Here is a 22202-nt window from a genome sequence, read left to right as displayed (position 1 = left end):
TGATTAACAAGCTGAGACTAATGAGGGCCAAAGGGGTCTCCAGCTCCTGCCTGCCAGGAGCACCTTGGCCCTTGTGGGCTAGTGCAGATGGATCCCTACTTCTGGGGAATAGCTGGAGAAAAGAACCATTAGCAGTGCTGGACAACTGGAGTAAATGGCTTACACTGGAATTAAAAATAGTGCGTGCTGGGCTGTGGACTTTTGGAGGTGACATGACTACAGTGCTCCAGGCCTTCAGGGAAGAACGAGCTGGAGAGGAGCACAGCAGGTAGATCTAGCTACAGCCCTACCAAAGCCAGCTGAGAAGACCCCAGTTACAGAGTGGTGACAGAAGAGCAGCAACTTCAATAGAAAATTTCCTGAACAAAGCTGATCTGGCTCCTATGGTGGCACAGGCATGAGTAGGGAGGGAGTGGGTTTCTAAAGCAGACCATTTCTATACCCTTGGGGGTCTGAAGTAGGAATGGCTGATTCTAGGTTGTGCTATCTTCAAAGACTGGGCACTGCTCTGGAGGAGATACTGTCAGCAACACAAGCTAAAGGGCTTCATGCCATGGAAAATTCTCTGCAAGAGGCCAGGAGAGCTGGTCTAGGGCCACTTCTGGCCTCAGATTATATAGACCAGTGAACACAAATGAGCTCCTCGAGGTGAACAGTAACAGAAGATGTGTCTGTAAGGCACTTTGACAATGCGAAGTGTCTCATCTGGCCAATTGCAATCCCCTCTAGGTCCTGTTGTGAACAAAATGTACATGTAGGTTCATGATACGCCAAGGCACCTCCATGGAACGCAGAGCACGATGGACAGAGGTTTGAGCAGTGCCTCCAGGTCAGGGGGTGTGGGGCAGCATGTGCAGCTTGCTTAGTACACAGCCAGGCTTTGCTCCCCTGTGCCCTGCCTGGCCCTGTCCATGCCCAGGGCTGCAGCTGCCTCCACATCTGGTTGACAGCTCTTGGCCACAACTCCTGGCCATATTACTTCTGTTATTTAAACCAAGGGAAAGACACTTTCACCTCTTAAGCAGTGGTGCCAGCCCATTTTAGGGATGGAAACCCAAGGGGAAAGCAAGGCAGTGACACTGATCCAGCATGGGACCCCGGCTCCATCTTCCTGCCTGCCAGAGGAAGATTGCACCCATGCTGAGAGCAGAGGGCAGCATTTACAGCTGCCAGAGAGTGATCTGCTTTTTCCAGCCAACTGACAGGGCTCTAGGAGGGAGGGAGGGAGGCTGCACATCCTCTCTGTCTCTGAGTATCTTGTTATCTCTGGAGATAAGGAGGGACACCGTGGAGTTCTGCTGTCTGTGATGGGATGCAGCCTTGCCAGGTCTCTGGCTGAGAGGGAACACCATGATGGGAGAGGGGAGAGCTGCTGTGGCTCACAGACTGATAGCAGGGCTTTTCATACAGCTGTGCTTGGGTCACTGACTGCATGAGTTGTCCCACAGAATATCTGGAATTATGGCAGCACAAAAGATTCGCTTTGGGAGGGTGTTACAACAACCTGCTATAGGAGTTTCAGTGCCCTGGACAACAAATGCTCTGGGTTTGCTTTTTGTGATCAGACATCAGCTCCTGTGGCTAACAGAGTTCTCTCTCACAGCTGTTCTATACCCACTGTTCTCTAGAGCATCTCATGCTGGCCCCTGGCAGAGATGGGAGAAAGACTAGATGGCCTTGGGACTGCGTTTGCCAGGGAATAACCAAAAGTGTGTCCTGCTTCCTGAAGACCAGGTCTGGAGAGAATTTCATACAAACTGTGTCCTATTTAAGTCTGTCTCTTATGAGCAGCTGGGACAAAGTTAATCATGATGAGAGCCCTGAAGGAACACAGGTGGGGCAGGAAGGACACAAGTCCCAGGGCAGGAGACACGAGGAGTGTGTGGGAAGCTGGGGCAGTCTTACCTTGCAGAATGTGCATGTTGACCAGGTCTGAGCGCTCAGGCCTGCTTCTGATCTTGTGCTTGAGATAATCTTCAGTCTGCAGAACACAAATGCAGAGGGTTACCTGGCTGGAGCAGCAATAAGGTCCTGAGAGCACCTGCCCCTGTGTCATCCCATGGCTCTTTTGGATTTATTACAAGCTGGGTTGAGTGAGGTTCTAAATGGAATTTTTCGTCACTCAGACACCAGCTTGTTCTCGGGCAGGAGTTCTTCAGAAAGGGAACACTGTGCATGGAGCTGCTGACTGATCACTGTACCCACTCCTGTGTCCTTTACAATCACCATTGAGCTTTAGATGCCTGAAGTATTGTGAAGGGAAGAGTGGGACCTATTCCCTGGGAATGGTCCTTTGAGAGCTGCACCAAGGCAGCTCTGGGGTGTCCTGTTAGCAGTGCCTTCTGTGGGAAGCCTGGCACTCTGGGGTGGGATATCAAGAGCAAGTAATGAAGATACTCAGACTTCCCACCCAGGTCAGCCATGAGGTTTAACCTTCCTGCAGTTCCTATGCTCTGTGGTTCCTCACCCCAGCTGTGATATGAGGCTGGGAAAATCCATTTTGCAGATCACTGCAGCTGAGCTTGTAATGAACATGGTCCTGGGACCTTGTGCCACCTCCCTCATGGCTTTAGGAACACAGAGGCACACAGAGGTACAGTAACCATCCATTAGGGCCAAGAAAGTCAGCCTTGAGGGCACCTGACCTCAAAAATACAAATATAAGCTTATCCCCTGGTGAAGAAAAGCTAGAGCACAACTTAGACAAGATTAGCTCTTTGCTAAGCTGAGCTGCAAGAAGAAATAGTCAAAAATATCTTAATAGTTCAAAAAGGTTAAAATCTTAAGAATAAATATTAAAGAATAGTACAAGGAGCTGGAGCACAATTGGAAACCCACAGTATAAAATGTACAGGTTCACGAGAAAAAGATCTTACAAGCACTTCTGCAGCCAGGATCAGGCAATGGAAAGTGCTGTCTGTGTTCCATAAACAGGAGAAATAATTGTGCGTGCTGCTGAGATGACCACAGGATTTAATGCCCTTTAAAACAAATCTCACTTAAACAAATAAATGGCTATTTATCAATCAGGTGGCTAAGCCAAGAGCCTTCAGCAACAGAGAAGAAGCTCCAGTTATTAGGTTGGAGAACTGGTCAGAGAGTACTCAGAGGAGTTAAATGTCCCCAAGTAGTTTGGGATACACAGGGCTAGAGTAATAGCAACTATCTGTGGTTCTCCAGGAAACTGGGCAAAGGAGAGCATAATGTCTTGCTTTAGAAGAGATGGAGAGAAGAAACCAGGAAATTATAAAGCAGACAGCAAGATATTGGACCAAGTAATCAAACAATCTATATAAGTGGATTTTGAAGATAGCAAGGAGGTGAACAACAGCCAGGATGGATTTATGAAGAACAAACCACATCACATCAACCTAAATTCCTTCTATGGAGAGATGACAGTTTTCTGTTACAGGAATAAAAAATTAATGTCATGTAGCTTGACTTTAAACATGTTTTGACATTATCTTACATGGCTTTCTCATACGCAAGCCAGAGAAATTTGGTCTGGATAAGACTAACATAAAAAAGGAGCATAGCCGTGGATCACCAGAGGAATTGGGAATGGCTCACAGTCTAAACAGAAGAATAAATCAAATCCTGTTATGCAGCAATTTTTCCTGCTAGTCAATATATTAATTAGTGCTTTGGATGACAGAAGACGTATTTCTTAACTCTGAATCATTCAAAGCTAACAGATTACAGTGCACCATGATTTAGAGCAATACATGATCTGAAATATATGTGATACAATTTCAGGGACACTTGGGAAGGACTGTGTTCAGGTGACAGTTAGCCACAGCTAAGCCAGTTGATTAAGCACTGTGGGGGATGAAGACAATGCACCAGAGATACTTCTGAGGTGGTCACTACCCTGGCAGAAATTAGTTACTCAATGCATAGAAAAACTATAAAAGGCTCTGGAGAATCTAGTGATCAGCAGCTGACCCACAACCCCAAACCAGCAGGGAGACACAGCACAGCAAGGCCCTGTTCTGTGCCCTAGATCTGAAAGGGTTCATGGACAAGGACTGGACAACAGCTACAGACATCAATTGAGTCAGAGATGAGATCAGTGAGGAGGGGCTGAAGGGAGGGGAGGCTGGTCAGGCCAGAGGTGAGATTGCTGTAGGGGCACAGGATGCAAAATAGCTTTTTAAAGTGCTACAAGAAAAAAGAGACACAGTTCTACATGTGCATGCATTTAGGAGAACCAGCAGCGTGCTCAAACTTCAGCTGAACAGCTTGAGCTGGGAATGAGAGGACACATCTCATAGCACAGGTCAGAGAACACCAGAGCAGCTGCTGGGTAGTGGGATGTCTGTGGGTGCTCACACATCAGTCAGGACTGACTGAGTGGGGATGTTCTGCTCTGGGGCAGAGGCACAAGAGCCCCTGCAGTCCCTCTTTGCCACCCTTGCTGGAGTGCTGGGTGAGTGCTCAAGCACTACTGAGCCAGGGCTCAGGAAAGCCAGCCTGCCTCAGCAAAGGCAGCCTGCTCTCAGTCCTCCAACCCAGCAATCTATTCTAGGACACCAACTTCAAAGTATGCTGTGCTGGCCTGATGACAGCCTCTAACATAGCCAGTGACATGTTTAAACAAATAATAGATATTTTATTTACTGAAGTCTTTCTAACGCCTTACCCTTCCCCCTGTATTTTTTCCCAGCTTACTTCTACCAATACAATCCCTTGCTTGGACCGTGGGAGGGTTTACCTGGTTCCTGTGCCAGGTCGGAGCAAGCTGGTGTCTGCACCCAGGTGCAATTAAAATCACCTAATGCATTTCCAGCTAATCCTCGGATCAGGTCCTGACTTCAGCTCAGCTCCAGTTGCTGGCCTACAGCTGTGGCTTTGCTCATGTTTCTGCTATGACTTCAATTCCTTTGGACCTTATCTGTTTATAAGCTTTCCTTGTGTCTCTGGGGCACAAATGGTGGAGAAAGCCTTCAAATGTGGGCTTTTTAGCATCAGCTGAAGCAGAAGAGCTTGCAGAACACAGGAACAGTTCTTGTTATCTGCTTTCTGTTCACACAACATCAGCTGGGAGGAATATCAGCTAAACCACAAATGCCTTTGAGTAATTATCTGGAAGCAGCCATGGTCTTCCCTGTCCCAGGTCTAAGCAGGGCAACCTTGCAAGAGAACAATGTTTGTTATGGGCTGTGCTCAGTGTCTTCCTTAGGATGCTCTAAAAATGCCTGAGGTTTGGGATAGACTGGACCATCCTTTCCCATTCCCCAGGCAACTAGCCAGTGAAAGCTTTTGAAGACAAAGAGACACAAATGTATACTTAAACTATAAAATATATGACACTTCAAGGATACTTTGGATTGCTTGAAATTTTGTAAGCATACTAATTTTTCAGAGTCATATTGTGTTTCTTATGCTTGCCATTTATTACCATGGGAGACTTGGGGCAAGTGATTTGGAGTGTGTTTAAGTTCAGAAGAGCACTACTCTGTATTTCACCATCATTCTTCCTTGCAAAGGCCCTTTCCCATGTGACTGCAAGCACGTTTTGTGGATTAATGGAACAAACTCTTGTGCTCAAGCAAAACCTGCATGACTGTGTGATTTCTGTGGTCATCCCTCCAGCTTGGTCATGGCACTTGGAAACCAGGGTGATTTCCCAAAAGGTGATCAACAGAGTTTCAATGCATTATGGAAATGGCTACTTATCTCTGCCTTCAGCAGTATTTAGGGAAGTCAGATAATGGGGTGGACGGGAGCCTTGAATGTTGTGTCCCAGTGGCCAAGCCGCCCTGCAGAGCTCAGAGCCAGGCTCCTGCCTGGGGACAAGTGTCAGCTCCCTGTGGATTTGCTCCAGGAGGCAGCTGCATTCCCTCTGCACAGAACTAGTTAGGACCCTTCAGGCCTGTTTGCTGCTGGCCCTGCTCTAACCTGGCTGACACAGGAGTGCAGAACAGCCAGCACAGGCTGTGGAGGGACAGCAGCAGTTCCACTGGTTGGACACTCACTGCAAGGTCTGCCAATGCCATGCTGAACTGTGCTCTGCCCACGGCCCCTTGCAAAACCCTGATGCTGCTGTAAAACCCCACAGCTCAGGGCACAGATGCCCCCTCTGCCCTCTTAACCCTTCCTTGCTCAGAGAAAGGTGCTCCAGAACATTTGTGAGCACACCCCATGTCTGGAAGCAGGGGAGATGCTCTGCCCCTCATCCTTGGCCACAGGGCCTGCATGGAGGATGCCAGAGGAGGGGATGGTGGTGGAAGGTGCTTTCAAACCCTGTGACTCATGCAAAGCAAGCCCACGTGTTCTCTCACAGGAGGGCTGCAGGAGTTACCTTGGCTCGCTCCAGACTTTTTCGCTGTTCATGGAATGCAGATGGGCTTTTCAGTGCTGCAACAGGAAAGAAAGAGGAGCAGTCAGCACAGGAGCGGAAGCAAGCAGCTACCAGGATATTCAGCAACAGCATTTTAATGAGTGCTATAAAAATAGCAACACAAACTAGCTGTTGTCTTTATTGCACTGCCTAAAAATAACTTAGGAAAGCTCTGGGAAATCCCATGCTCTCAGCCAGTCCATGGCAGGAGAGCAGGGGAGATGGAGAGCAGGGGGAGAGCAGAAGGCATGTGGGCAGGGAGGGGGTGCAGGCATTGAAACACAGTGCTCTGTGGGACATGTCAGAGAGCAAATATGACTTTTCTCTGGAATGTTCCCTGCAGGGCATGGAAGGCACCACAGCTCCAGAAGACAGATCTGGGAAAAGGAAACACCTGTGAGGGACCTCACCTGAAAGTAAAACCTGCAGGTGACTCAGGCTTGAGGTCAACAGGAAAACTAAGACTGCCTCAGCTCTTGGGGTCCGTGGGCGCAGCCTCCAGCAATGGTACTGCAGGGGAAGGCCCTGGAACTGTGGTCCTTTGTCCTTCTTCCATCACTGACTGTCCCTCCCCTTCTCACTGGACCTTTGTCCTGTTCCCTGCCCAGAGGCAGCTGTGTGACATGGGACCTCCCTGGCCCAGCCACGGTACCAGGCAGCAGACCATCTCCTGACACCAAGGGGGATTAACGCAGAGGGGCTCCCAAAAAAAGGCCAATCATCCCTGGCTCTTGGACCAGTGAACACCAGTCCCACCAGTCTGTGCTGGAGTCATGAAGAATCTTGCACATTTCCTTGTTTACTGGGGTTTAGTAGAAATAGAGGCAGAATTTGCATGGTGAGGGGGTTAATACTTCTCACATCCTACAAAAATTCTTTTCTGGCTGTGTAAGCAGGCAAAACTCACTGTTCCCACTGGGACAAGGAAGGGGAAGGTGTCCTGACCCACAAAAACAGTCCGCTGCAACTCTTTGTTTGGCAACAGAAATTCTCTTTCCATCTTCTGAATGGGATGCAATAAAGACAGAAACTATTTTCACACAGGACATGTGATCCTCCATCAGTCTAGGGGAGGAGGAAGAGAAAACTGAGGAGAGACAGGAAAGGTTTGGAGGCCTCTGAACTGGCTTTTGGTAGGCAACACCCAAGCAACCCCTGGAATCTCCAGTGAATCACAGGAAAACACAGAAGGCACATTCCTACTCCTGACATTTGGAAAGCAGACAGACAGTGAAGCATTGCTGTGTCATGCTCTGGTGAGCAGCCACAAGCACTGGTGACAGCTGGTTTGATCAGAAGCAAGATCAAATAGTGCACAGGAGAAATGAAGTTAGCAAGAGAGATGACTTTCCCAACCCTGCTCACTGTGCAGTACTGATGCTGGCACCGTGCTACAGGCACTGACCAAGCACCGTGCTATTCCAGAGGAAAATGTTGCAGAGCTCAGTAATTTATCAAGATTTTTGGAGGAATTATCTGGATGCTGCAGCTTGTATTAGTCTGCAAAACAAATAAAGACATGGTACTGGTTGTTCAGGGGATGACATCTCAGCACAAAATGGCTGAGGGTCTGGAGGCAGAGTTGCTGCATGAGGGGTCTATAACCCTGGGACTATGGCTCTGAGGTTTCAGTGAGAGCATGAGGTGGTGGCTGTGTACAGCAGGAGGGTCTTCAAGAGCACCTATTTTTGCATTCCATCACAGTCAGTGGAACCTTGTCTTGAGGAATCCTTGATCCTGCAATCTGCCTCCTCTTCCTTCTAGGCAGGTGAGCAGGATCTGGCCCAGGGCAGGTGTCTGGGCAGGTCTAGGAAGAGGGTTTATCCATGCACAACCCTATAGCTGCCTGTCTGCAAGTGACCCTGCATGCTCTTGATTCAAAATGCTTTTGCTGGCTCTGCAGCAGTTTCCCTGGGGCAATAAATCTGCATGTGCTGGTGCGAGAACTGGAAACTTCCTACTCAGTGAGGCTGAGGAATGGGACGGGCTCTGCTCTCGTCTGCACTGGTAGGCATCAGGAGCATCTTGTGCAGAATCTGCTGTGCCATGTGCATGCTCCAAGTGTGGGCCCAAACCTGCCTCTCACCATGGAGACCAGCCATGCCCATCTTTATTTTTTCCAGAAGAGATTCTCTTTTCTCTTTCCAGAAGATTTTCAACCCCTGTGTGTTACAGCCATATGGGCTCATTTCTTGACCTCCTGCAATGGCTGTGAACTGAGATCCTGTCCTAGTGCACCTCCTGGAGCCAATCTCACCTGATGGTCTTCAGAGCAAACAGGGTGTGGGAAGATAAGGTTAACAAGTCTTTGTTAACCTTATCTTCCCACACCCTGTTCGCTCTGAGGTTTTTCATGAGGAATGACTGCACATGCCTAAGCCATGGGGAAGCTGGCTGGGGCTCCCACGTATTAAATGCTAACATCTGACACTTCCTCCTGAGGTCAAATGCAGCAGTAAAATTCTGCATGTTTGTTTTTATAATGGCAAAAGTGCCTTTTCTTCTATTACTTTCAGTGAGTGAACTATGCTCAAGTTTCCCAAAACGGTCTTCTTGGACAGAAACCAGACTGCAAAATCTCAGCCTAGAAGTTGGGAGTGCAAAGAAGCTGCAAGTAACAGGAAAATACACTTCAGTTGCCATCAGATAAATCTGGCTTAATAAGTGGTCTGCAATGTGTAAGGTTCGAGCTGTTGGGTGCCACGTGTGCCAGCTCAGCCCTGCAGAGCAGTGCCAGGTGTGCAAACCTCTCAGTAGGCACTGCTGCTCTGTGAGTGTCCAATGAGCTGTCCTGCACCTTGTCCATGTGTCCGCACCTTTACAGAGTGGACTTTGCAATTTCGGAGATGTTAGACATATTTTTGGCCATGGACTGTATTCCTGGTTCTTGCAGTCCTCTAACAAATGTCACAGTATTTTGTTTAAAGCTTCAGCTCCTGGAGTCTTGGGATTAAAGTGCTTGCCCTTTTGTGGCAGGTAGCATAAAATCTGAATGTTTAAACAAATAAACAGGTGAAAAATGGAAAGAACATGCATTTATCAGTCTTAAAGCCATTTATCATTTTGGCAGTCATGATTTTGTCATCTTGGTCAAGTTTTCTTAGTGCTTGATGCTGACAATAATGTCCTGAGCAGGTGACTGTTGCTGGCTACCTTGGCACAATCGTTCAGGTGGGCAGGGTGCAGCAAGCAGTGCCAGAGCCATACTCTTAGTGAGGTGCTGTTCTGCTGTTGAGGCAAGAGCTGCATCACAGTCTTCAAGGTCAACCAGAAGAGACAGAAGTGACACAGCGTTTGGAAAACTGTGATCTTAGCAGTGAACCCAAGGGGTCCTTGATGAGACAGAAAGGATCCTCTACCTGGGTCCCAGGTAACCACAGATATGCACGTGGAGCCTGAGCTAGGTCAGGATAGAGTATTCCACCGAGCAGGGCTGAGCTCCCAACATCCTTTCTCCAGTGGTGCTACAGGTTTCATGATGCACCTGCAGGTGCAGAAGGGATTGTTTTCATTCACTGACTTTTTGGGCCCCAGCAACTGACTTTCTGATGCTGCCTGACTGCAGGATAATGCTGTCCTGGAGCTTGTCCCTCAGGCTCGAATGCCAGGTGAGCAGGGGTGAGTGAGGTCAGAGAGGGAACACATTTGTCACTGTGCCACAACCAGCCCAGGTGGGGTTTCACTGGCCTCAGGTGTACCCTGATAGCCCTGCCCTGTGGGGTCCTGGCTGGGCACAGACACAGATCTGGATATATCTCAATCCTCCAGGGATTGCCTTTCCGCTCTGGGGCCAAGGCAGTTGCCTGTGGCTGCCTCCCTCCACAGCCTCTGGAATGGGCCCTCTCTACCTCTTCCTTGTCCTGCCACAGAGGTTCCTGGCTTTTACAGGGGGACAGGAGATTCCCTGCCCTTGCCTACGTGATGAGCTCTGTGAGTCTTCTGCTTGTCCTGCTACAGTGACCCCTGGGACAGGGAACTCTGCAGCTGAACTTTTGGATGGTGGAAGGTAAACATCTCTCCTGACTTCAGTTTGAGTAGGGGCATTACAGTCTGTGTGATGAATGCTGAGCACCTCTGTACAGCACCAGGGACCATCATATTTTTGCAGGGCAGGGAGCAAAGTTCCCCTGGGAGTATGGGAGTACTTTGCTCTGAGCTCTGTGGGTCTGAGCAGGCAGCTGGTGCCACACAGTGTCCCAGCAGTGCCCAGGATGAGCAGAGCCCCTCTGAGCCAGGAGTGGGTGGAAAAGGCAGAAGATACTCACGTGGCATGATGCCTTGGTCTGCCAGCTGCTCACGGGTCCTTCTCTGCTGGAGCCGTAGCTGTAAAACTGTGAGAGAGAGAGTGTCAGGGAAAGGTGCAGGACTGTGCTGAGATGCCAATACAGAGCGTGTGTGGGGGGGTGTCTGTGTGTGGCACTGAGGTCTGGCCCTGATCCCTGCTGCTGCTGGACCAGCCTTGTGAACAGAGTGCTCCAAGCCAAGGGGTCTGCCAGGGAGGAGCTGAGAGCCCGCACCCACCCAAGTCCTCCCTTCTGCACCAGTGGGCAGGGCCGGGCTGCTCTGGCACAGGCACTACCTGGTGCCTGGGACAGGCTGAGCCCTGCCTGGCACCTGGAATAGTGGCCTCAGGTGACCCTGGCTTCAGCTCAAATAGTTGCTGAGCTCTGCACTCTGCAGCTGGGAGGTTCTCCCTCGTCCCATCACTGTGGGTTGAGTAGAGCTTTCCAACTCCACCACCCTTCTGAGGGCCTGGCAGCACATTTCCAACCCTGCAAGGGGGATGCAGATATGCTTACTGTACCAAGGTGAGGAGCAAATAGTGCCATCTCTGTGAACCCACTGCTCCAAGGACCTCAAATCTCCCATATAACTCCTGTTTAGGAGCAATGCGCTGACAGATGGGAATGACCCACTGAGTGCTATGGCCTGAGCTACAGAGCATCAATTAGGCATCCAACAAAGAAGCACCTCTCAATATCTGCATTATGTAATCACAGCCCACCACACACCTGCTGCCTGCCTCATGCAAGGCTGCAAACCTCTGCATGGCCCAGGGCTGCACAGGTTAGTTCATCCCATCTCTCAGGTAGCCATGCCTGGACTTTGACTCCTACACCTTTGGTTTTGCAAATTTGTCTTCAAGAAGACATCTGTATCACAAGGTAGAACATAAAACTTACTTCCATTCTTTCCTGCTGGAAGCTCAGTACAGCTTGCCATGAGGACATACGCCTTCCAGCAGTCACAAAACAACTGCACACACATCCCCTGCCCACCAGCACAGCCCCAGACTGCCTCCCCTCAGCTGCCTGGAATGACCCAGCGTTGGAAGGAGAAGAAAGGCAAGAATAGCCTTTTTGTCCTTGGGAGCAACCTGCTGAGCTCTGCCAACAGCTCATGTCACCAACAGAGCTTCCCTGGGACATGGGATGGAGCACAATAATAATCCCTTCCAGAGCAGTGCCCAGAGCATGAGGCTCCCTAAGATGCCATTTCTTGTGACTTTTCCACATCTTCTGGACAAACCATATCTCGCATTCAAAGCAAATGTTTAGTGAAAGCCTCGTGTGGGACAATGATCTCCTGTCAAATTCCAGCACTTCTTAGGACACCAAAGATAGATTCTTGTTGTGAGGGAAAAATGTAGCCTTCAGTATTTTGTAAAGTCTGTGTGTGTGCTGCTCTGCTTAGGCCAGGGTGAAGCTGGTGGCTCTAGGTCACTGGCAAACCTTGCTGCCAGGAGAGTCTGTAGCCCTCCATTGCCCCATGGAACCACGCCCAGTCGGTGCTGGTTCTGCCCATGGACACAGATCTAGACCCCCTACACTCTGGTACCTACACTGGACCCCGTTATCTGCACCCCCTTTGCAGAAGTCAAACACCTCAAGGGCCCTCAAAACCAAATAACACAGTCCATGCCTTGGGAATGCCCATCTTTCCTCCTGGACTGTAGAGGCAGTTAAAAGGTAACCAGCTTGTGGCAGGTATCTTACACGGGGCGAGCTGTACCTCAGTTTCTGTGTGCAGAACCTTCTCTGTGCCTGCTTACCATGCTGAAGAGCTGTGCAAGAACTTGGCCCTTTCCCAGAGGAAGAGATGGATCTTTATGGAAAAGGTGAGCTAAGGGAGGTCAGAGACTGTCCAAGAATAAAAACAGATTTGTTGCTCACCCAAGAATGGTTCTCTGCTCTCCTAGTCCTGGTCCAGTGTCCTGGGCATTAGAGCCCCTTGCCTTCAAATGAGGCGGTTTACACACAACATCACATCACCAACTGGGATCAGAGACAGCAAAGCCTTCTGGAGTCACATACACCACCCTGCCAAGGACACAGCGGCCTCCCCATCTAGCTGTAAAATATCCTGAGTGAGGATGCTCCATCACTTCCCTTCACAGCTCCCACGTGTGCCAAATTATTTGCACTGTTTCACTGCGACTTCCGACATGGCCAGACCAAGGGTTGTTCCACATCCACACTGGCAGAGATGTGGAACATCTAACAGTCAGATAACTGGGTATTCAAGGCCCACATTCCCTGCTGCTTCTGATTATTTCATAGCCCTTCCTAGCAAACAAATAATTTGCCAGTCTCAGGGAGCAGTCAGCTGTCAGCCAGGCCAGTGAGGATAAAAAGGAGATGGTACAAATTCCCTTGGAGCATATCTTGGAAGGTGACGATGATTTCCAGTGTAGTGGGTATAAGATTCATCATCTGCCATGATGCAAGAAGTTTTGAAAACATGCATGTTTTACTGCCATAGCTCTCCCTCTACTTGTCTGCAGGAGCAGCACTTGGGAACACAGATTTCCTAGATCCCATGGCCTTCCAGGAGCTGGGCACAGTCCAGGGGATCCCATCCTGCTGCAGATGGCCCATGCTCCAGCTGACAGCCTCTCCTTTGCCTCCTGCACTGAGTACTGCAGATAGACCATCACAGAGGGGATCAGGGATTATTTAATGATAATTTTGTGCAAGGAGAAAAAGTCTCCAATTTGGTTTTCATGCTGACAGGCAAAAAGGCTGTGACCCAGCAATGCCACTCACTGCTCCGAGTGTGGGAGCTGAGCTCTTCCCTGGCAGGTCATGCAACCTCCCTGAGGCACACACTTCATTGTGGACCATGCTGAGCTTACAAACTTCCTTAAGTTTGGCCCATTCTTAAGCCACAGAGCAAGGAGGAAAAGTTTATCCAGCCTTGTTTGTTCAGGGCATGCTGTCAAAAAATGTGAGGACAGGCGAGTGCAAGTGCTGGCCATTTCCAGGAGCAGCACAAGCTCGACTGTTGAAACAGTTATTTCAGCCACCAAATATTCACCCAAATCTGTATTTCCTTATGCATGGATACATAACTTGACTCCCATAAATATCTCTGTGAACTTCCAAAGCGTGTTGCAAACCATCTGAAGAAATGTAGTGGACAGTGTCAGACAATAATCCTTGTTGCCTGACTGCACCAGCTTGAATGGCTGTACCAGCCAGGGGGCAGCCAAACACATTGGTCCTGTGGTACCAAGCTGTGCTGACACCACCAGCTGCCACCACCTAAGAGAAAGCCTTTCTTTCAGCAACCCTGCTCCCTCCTGTGGTACCCCATGATGAGAAATCCTCCCTGGATGATGTGAGACATGTCGGACATATTCCAGTGATTTCGCTCGTGAACTTCTTCTGTTAGAAAACACTGCTCCTCCCTTCTACGCCAGCACCAAGTCCCTTAACTGAAAACAGTTTCAGAAATGTCCTCTGCAGTGAGGCTGTGTCATTGGTGCACACAAGACCTCCTGCTGTCAGTCACAGCTGCCTCTGGTGACCCAAGCTCTGAGCACTGCCTGTGACTTGCAGCCGTGAGTCATCTTCCTCTCTAGGACCTGAACTCAGAGGTTTAGGAAGCTAAGAGGACAGCCTCAGCCTTGCCTGGCCTAGTGATACACAGAAAAGACATGTTCAAATCTTCTCTCCACCCCAGGAGTAGGCAGGTCTGGCCATCTGCTTCAGTCTCTGAGGGCGTTTTGAGACCAGTGCTCAGCAGACAGTCAGGGTGGGCTGGGACTTTTATCACCTGCACCAGAGCATCTCCCACACTGGGGTATTGCCAGAGCACTCCTACCACCATCCTCTGCTTGGAGAATTGGCTTTAGCAGCACAGGGGGCTGAGCAGCACGAGGAGAGAGGGGAATGCCCTCCTGGCAGGGTTCAGGACTAGGACAGGCAGGCAAAGCCATGGCTGACTTGACCTAGTGTTGGGGACAGTCTGTTTCCGAGAAGGAGGATGGATCAGAGCCTGCCTCTTTCCACCAACACTTACGTAGTGGCCAGAGCAGGTTCTCTGGAAACTCTGAGGATGCACAAGGCCGTCTCAGCATTCAGCTTGTTCTTGCAGCTGAGTCGAGCTGCCCGGGTGGGCAGATGCAGATCTATTGCTGCTTCTTGACTTCCGACCCAGAATCTGCCCCTTTCTCTGATGGACCCTCTGGCAGTGGGACTGACTGAGGCACAGTCCCTACTGCTTCAGCTTTTTCCAGTTTTCTTACGTAGTTTCAAGTGAAATTCCAATAATTCACAGAATCACAGAATCACAGAATTGTTTAGTTGGAAAAGACTTTTAAGATCATCCAGTCCAACCTTTAACTCAGCACTGTCAAGCCCACCACTAAACCATACCCCCAAGTGCCACATCTATTTTTATTGCTAGTTTCCTCCCTGCCCAGGCTGCACCAGCACCTTTGCTCTGATTGGGAACCACGTTCACAATCAGTGCAATTGCTGTTCTCTCATCCGAAATGAGTCACTGCTGCTGCCAGAACTCATAGTGGGGCAGTTACCTTCTGCTCCCTCCACTTTGTGCTGCACCAGCCAGTGCCTCTGGGGACTGGCAGAGGCACCACCTTATGCCAACTGGACCCAAGTGCACGACCGTGATGGGAGTCAGCAGTCTGACAAACAGCTGAAGCTGACACTGCCCCTAAAAAAGCAGCAGCAAGTCACTGTCCCCTCTGCCAGCCACCCCAGCAGCTCATTCCTGCCCTCTGTGGCTCAGAGCTGAGGTCTGGGGAGGGCGAGTGCAGATTGTGGTGCACGGGATAGGGACATCTCTGCTGGGGCCAGGGGGGAGTTGGCAACAAACTGGGAACGGGGAGGAGGGACTCCTGTTTGCAACAGCAGCAGTTTTGTTGCCTGTCAAACAGCAGCCGAGCAAATGTGAAACATGGGTTTGTCCACAGCCACGGTGTGTTCCCAGAGGAACCTGGGGACCTGCCACTGCTCACACACACTGGATGGGAGAAAACAGCCCTGGAATCATAGAATATTTGGAGTTGGAAGGGACTCACAGGGATCATCGAGTCCAGCTCCTGGCCCTGTTTTGGACCCAGCCTCCTTCCAAAGGCAGGACTGCTGCAGGCTTTGAGACTGGCTTTACATATAATGTCTGAGGCATTGTGTGAGCATGGTGGGGGACAGCAGCTGCCCCATGGGGTCCCTTGACTGTCCCAAGGTCCCAGAAGGGCCAGAGCAGAGATGGAATGCTGGCAGGGTGCAGTCACGTTGCTTGTGGCCTTCTCAGGGCTGTGTCTGTCTCCCTCTGCAGCTGTGGCAGGAGCAGGAGCAGTATCCACAGCAGGGTGCCCCACAGGCAGGGCTGGGACCAGGGGGCTCTGTTCCAGCTGGGCAGCAGGCTGGCATCAAATCCCTGATGTGGGGGTTGGACGTGGGTGAACGTGGAGTCACTCCGAGTTGGGTGACAAGCCAGCCAACCTCCTGGGTGCTGACACCAGCAGAGCACCGCAGGACTTGTTTGTCAGGAGCTGCTGTTTTGCAAAACACCTTGGCCAGGCTCTGTCCTGAGCCCCTCCATGGCTCTGTGCTCTGGTGACAGCCATCAGCCACAACGGGATTTCTCTGTAGCATCACGTCTCCAGGCCCATGTTACCCTCTGACAACACAGCCCCTGTGGGAACCATGTGAGCAGAGATGAACCTCAGGAAGCTGGACATGGCACTGCTCAGCCAGGACAGCCGTGGAAAGCCCTGGTCTGTCCTTTCCCAGGTGGGTGCTGCTTTATCTCTTCCTATGCTGTCACTTCAGAGGTGGGAGCATTTTACCTTCTCCCAGGCAGATGTGCTACAAATATGTGTGTTATCTGGGGGATTGCCCTGAAAATCTTGTCTACGTTGGTCAGAACTACATTTCTAACCCCAAGTTTGGGTCTTCAGGAGCCTTGGAAGAGACACAGGACCACAGCTAGCTAGCAAGGAGCCCAGACCACCAAACGGGCACTACCAGCTGTGAAATCCCTCTGAGGGCTTTCTCCATCATGATGTGCAACCCTGATCTCACCATGGTCCTGAGAACAGGCTCTCACCTTGGAGTCTTCCCTCCAGCACCCCCTGAGCAGCCCAGACAGATGTCCTCCGAAGTACAGTGAGGTAGTTTCAATCTGTGCTATAACACACACCCTGAGAAACATGTGACTGTCTACTGAAACACTGAGGTATAAGATGCCAGAAAAACAACACCAAGCACAAATCCATCTACATAAAGTCGGTGTTCTACAAAAACTTCACAAAACAGTCTCATCAGTTACAAAGAGGCCATGGTTTGAATACACACACTGACAGTGACCTGCACGAGTTCACAATCCGAGAGGAAACACAGGCTCATGTTTTATCTTTGGACACCAGGAAAATAAAAATAAAGGTTCGGCCAAAATGCCTGGCCTAACACCCTACCAAGACCAACTCTCTTCTGCCTCTGTTGACCTGCTGATTTTGTTCCAAATCACTCTAGCCACCAGAGGCAGACAGAATGAATTCCTTTCCCCTCTCAGCTTCATTCAAGCCCTATGAGCAAGAATGAATCCTTTCCCTCATGGAGCCCGACAAGGCTTTTCTGCAAACCCACCCCTATGTGTCCATAATTAGGCCTTGGTACCCCATGCCAAGCCAAACAGAGCCTTATTTATAGTGTCAAACTTTCACTTCTCACCAATTATCTAAACTACCACTGAGGTTAGGCAGATACTGGCCTTGCAAGCTCTTTCCATACCACTGTAAGAAAAGGTAAGGGTTAAGGTTAGATTCGCATTGGTCAGTTTTGTCTGTTGTGTCTGATGCTGCTGCTGGAGAATAACTGGTTTGTATTTAAAGAAAATCACATAAATTATTGTCTCTGGAAAGAGTTAAATGTGTTTCTGGAACAGCACTTGGACGTCCTAGTTGATTTAGTGCAATCCCATTGATAGTTGGAGCACATGGGATAGCATGGCAGACTTGAAGAATCATCATTCCTGCAAAATTTGTCAGGATGACCTCAGATCAGAATATTTATCTTTGACAAAACAGACAAAATAAACAGGCACACAAATCCTCGAGGAAGGGGAAGGGGACCCTGCAGGACAGCAGCATGGAGGTGTTTTTCCCTCTCTCCTCTGGAGTGGTTCCTGGTGCCCAGCACTGGGGTAGCTGCTGTTTCTCCACATGGCAGAGCTTTGCTGGTCCTTCACTTGGACCACTGGCGAGACCAGAAGAGGAGAAACTACCATGGGACTCCAGGGAGGATTGCTGGGCACGCTGTGAAAAGCCACTGCTTTTCCACCACCACACCAGCCTTTCCTGGACAAGCTTTCTTTTCCTTGCTACTGATGCTGCCAGATGGAAGCAAGAGACCAGAGAGACGACGCTCGAGCCACACCTACGTCCCACCACCTTCTAGTTGCCACCTCCTTGCTCCATGTTCTCCCTGAAGCATGACACAGAGATTAAAGGGATTCTGGGATGAAGAAACAAGTAATGTATCTCTGGAACTATTTAACACACTCACATAGCTCTTTCAGTTGCTCAGCATGTGCAGGGCATGGAGAGAGAGCAAAAGTTTCGTTACTAAGATTTATTTCAGCCCTCATTAATATTGCCCTGGAATCCTTCAAAAGGGATTCAGACTCATCATGAGTCATGGAGCACAGTTAATCCTTCCCAAACCAGCCTCACACCTGCCTGCACGAGACCACTTCCAAAGCGATGGTGCATTGTCAAGCCTGGCTCCTTGGGGCTTGGAATTTTGGGAGTTGATCCCTCCCAGCTCTTTGCAAGCTACACAGCTCCCTGAAACTGTTGCTGCCCTGTGTGACAGCCCTTGAGCCATGCAGGATGGTGTGGGGCAGGGTGACGGGTTGTTTGAGACTTTCATCCCTCTTCCGAGGAAACGGAGGATGATAAATCAGAGCTCTGCACCTCCTGCCATCCTTGGGGCTTTACAGCTGACAAAGCCTGCACACGGAGCAGGGACACCAGAGAAAACTCTGTCCCATAGAGATTTTGAACATAAAAGACATTTCATTAAATGTTAGCTTTTTCATCTCTATTCCCCATGTTATTAAAAATCCAGCACAAACTGAAAGCAGCATTATTGACTTATTTGTGTTCCTCAGCATCCTGCTCTCCTCCCCTGTCTCACACACTGCGACAGCCAGAGTTGTGCTGTGGCCATGTCCCATGTCACCTGTAGTGGTCCTGGACATGGGGACAGCGAGGTGCAGACGTACATTTGGGATTCTGGCAAGCCCAACTCCAACAAAATAAATAGGCAGTTGTGGGAATAAGTCATGAATAAGAATGCTCCACAAATTGACTGTCCTAGAAATGCTGAAAGGCACGAGAATTTATGGACGCAAAGACCCACAAAGTTTACTTTTCCTGGAGAATCATTTGAAAAATATGTTTAGAGAGCCCACTGTTGGTTCCATAATAAAGCCAGCTTACAAATAAACCAGAAATGAGCCTTAAAAACAACCCTGGTTCATTTGAAAAGAATGCAGGGACAATGCACAGCCCATCCTCCGCTCCTCAGGGAGGTGGCAGTGTTGCTTTGTACATGCTGGAGGAATTGTTACAGACAGAGATTTTTTTTCAAATGAACAGCAGTGTACCATAATATACCAACAAAATTTAAGGAATGACTTAATCTAATGAAATGTAAGATCAGAGGGATATGGAAACCACACCAAAGACCTGGACCCAAGCTTTGTATAATTGAGCCAGACTAGGACAGTTGTGTTTGCACACATACTCTGGGGTTTTCAACCAACTGCCAACTTTGTATTTGCTGAGAAAACAAAGTTTAAGTTGACCACCCAGCTATCTAAGAGATCCTGATAACACCACTCATATCTTCTGTCAGTATCATAAATCTCCAATTTCATTATCTACAATGCAGAAAGAGGCAAAAACACACACGGCGTGGGTGACATGCCAGAGCGGGTGCAGCTGATTTGTCTGAACATCCTCATAGATAATATTCCCAGGGAGATCTTCACCTCTGAGAAGGTCAGAGAAAGCACCTCGAGAACGTTTTTTGACATTTCTGTTAAAACTGCAGTTCTGTTATTAAAAAAACTACAAGTCAAGATACCCACTCCCAAGCAGAGCATACTTACTATAGACACAGCCAGTGACTAAAGGAATGAACGTCCAGCAGAGGGGCTGATCAAGAAGCGACCGTCCCATAGTTCACCTTCACTCACCTTCACTCACGCGGAGCGTCCTCGGAGAAGCCCCTGAGCGGAGCTTCCCCGGACTTACGAGCCGGAGGCATGTTTTACTGCAAACCCTCCGCGAGTGGCAATCAATTGTGTGGCTCTGGTTTTATTTCTCTGATGATGTCACTTTAAATACTTTTCATGTTCCATTTGTTATTTTTACTTCTAAAAATGACGCATTTCTTCAAATTCATTTTTCTCCAATTAGTCACAACCTAATGGAACCAGCTCGGCTGCCTGCCTGTCAGAGACAGTGTCGGGCCCGTCCACACCGCGACTGTCACAGACAGACCCGCCAGAGCACCTGGAATACAGGGACGGCAGCAGGCACGTTGTTTATCCCAGATGCCCTTTTGGCTTCCTGCCCAAATCTTTTGCAGCAGGGCCAGAGCAGGAGAACTGGGAACTGCAATTTTACCAGAAAAAACCACAGACATAAATCAAAGACAATGAAAAAAACAGGAGGAAAAAAGCAACATAGAGGAAGGAAGATGCGTCTCTCCACTTGTGGAACAGTCTCTGTAAGAGCAAAGCCGTGACAGCTCTACAACCCCTCGAATCTTTGCTCGCATGCTGCTTCCGAACATTTAATGCAAAACAGTCTGTGGCTACGGCTTTCCCAGAGAGAGAAGGTTTAAGAGAAATCTCAAGGTTTTCCCTACCTGATCTGAATTTGCTCCGAATCAGCAAAGAGTGCTCAGACCCCAGGAGTGTCATGGTGACTCAGGGACCAGATCCAGACGCCCCTCACTTAAACCATTAACTTCCTCCACAGGAAAAGCCGACCAGACCGTGGCTGGTGCTCAGGATTCATCCAGCTCTCCTGGACTCTTTGGGTCCTTTTACAGCCGGCTGGCAAGAAGCAGCAAGTGGCTTTGTAAGATTTGGTCCCATCCAGCACTGACCCTCCACAGACACCCAACTGCTCCCCTTGTGCTGTGTTGAACTAATTAACGTGGAGCCAGCGGGAGCCTCCTCCCGCCCGGAGTTTACTACCAGCAGCTGGGTGTCCTGGCTGATGTCATCGTCTAGCGGGGAGCAGCGACTATCGGAAAGGGTCTTAGCAAAGACAGAAGTTTGATATCTGATACTAATTACTACCGGCCGTACGCAGCCAATCCGGGCGCTCCCCGTCTCAGCCGCCTTTGGGAGCCGCTGGAAATATCAACAGAGCCGGGCTTAACTCTTTGCAGCGTGGTGTGAGACGGGCTCTGCCCCCGCCGCTCCCCCCGCGGCGGCCAGTGCGGCTCCGGGGCTGTGTCCCGGGGAAGGGCCGGGCTCAGCCCGAGTGTCCTGGGCGAGGGGACGGCTGGGTGAAGGTCCTTCCCCGTGAGTGCCACCTTGGACACCCTTCCCGTCAGAGAGGACTCGGCTGCTCGGCAAACGGAGCTCTGGCTCCGGCTGCTGCCGCCCCTCGCCCGCACAGAGCTGTGTCCCGGCTCACACAGGGAGCGCGCACAGCGGGGCTCAGTGTTTCACGGAATCCCAGGATATGCTGAATTGGAGGGGACCCACAAGGATCATCGAGTCCAACTCCTGGCCCTGCACAGGCCCATCCCCAAGAGTCACCCCCTGTGCCCCAGAGGATCAGCCAAACCCTCCTGGAGCTCTGGCAGCCTTGGGGCTGTGCCCACTGCCCTGGGGAGCCTGGGCAGTGCCCAACCAGCCTCTGGGGGAAGAACCTTTGGCTGAGATCCAACCGAAACCCTCCTGCAGCACAGGTGTGCCCAGAGCTGTGCTTCTCAGTGCACATCTTTCTCAGTGTGTGGTTCTGTCCATGGGATTATCCACCTGAGAAGCTCACGTGCTGTGGCTCAGGTGGCAGATGCTGCAGGCATCCATAACATGTCCTCCTGTGCTGTGGCACACAGACACTCAGGATAGATGAGGCAGGGCTAAACCTTGGCTCAAAGTTTCCTGTGCTACAGCTGAGCACAGCAATCCTGAGGAGGGTGGGAGCAGTGGTGTGACGAACACGGCTGCAATAGAGGATCCTTCCCCACCTACCAAACATGCTCTCAGAGAAGAAAAGCTTCTTGCACACATACAAAATAAAGAGAAACAGATCCTTTGGGGCTTCCCTTCCCCAAGCCCATGTCTAGTTCACTTTAGGTAGTAGAAGAAGATGAACTGGAGTCACCTTTTAGTGTGTAGCACAAGTGGTACAAGCCAAGCTAAGTCAAGGACAAGTCTCAGCTTCCCTGACACACAGGTCTCACCTGGGAAGCTGCCTAAATTCCCTCTAGATCATAAATACCCACCTGAAAACTCCCTCAGAACTGGTTTGAGGTTTTATTGTATGTGGGATTTTTTGGGTTTTTTTAACTTT

The 22202-nt window shown here is 49.9% G+C and overlaps 1 protein-coding gene across 9 annotated transcripts in view; it reads right to left on the bottom strand.

Moving 5' to 3' along the window:
- The window catches only part of MYOCD (myocardin), a 35088-nt gene extending 14148 nt beyond the window's left edge, over positions 1-20940 (bottom strand). For 3 of the 9 annotated variants that reach the window (XM_051797475.1, XM_051797477.1, XM_051797476.1), the window contains exons 1-4: positions 19772-20206; positions 10609-10674; positions 6305-6360; positions 1906-1981 (exon numbers count right to left, since the gene is read on the bottom strand). In XM_051797475.1, the coding sequence (XP_051653435.1) occupies positions 1906-1981; positions 6305-6360; positions 10609-10674; positions 19772-19841 (268 nt within the window). In that variant the 5' untranslated portion in view covers positions 19842-20206. Of the gene's footprint in view, positions 1-1905; positions 1982-6304; positions 6361-10608; positions 10675-19771; positions 20207-20535 lie in introns of those variants that run through there. The other 6 variants (XM_051797480.1, XM_051797481.1, XM_051797478.1 and 3 more) reach the window with 4 other exon arrangements.
- Positions 20941-22202: the final 1262 nt, after the last annotated feature.

The sequence above is a fragment of the Manacus candei genome, unplaced genomic scaffold (assembly GCF_025592945.1).
Source record: "Manacus candei isolate 608988 ecotype Guabito, Panama unplaced genomic scaffold, ASM2559294v1 h1tg000047l, whole genome shotgun sequence".
In the NCBI taxonomy this organism is placed as follows: domain Eukaryota; kingdom Metazoa; phylum Chordata; class Aves; order Passeriformes; family Pipridae; genus Manacus; species Manacus candei.
The sequence above is the reverse complement of the archived record's forward strand: the minus strand, read 5'-3'. Positions and strand labels throughout refer to the sequence as shown.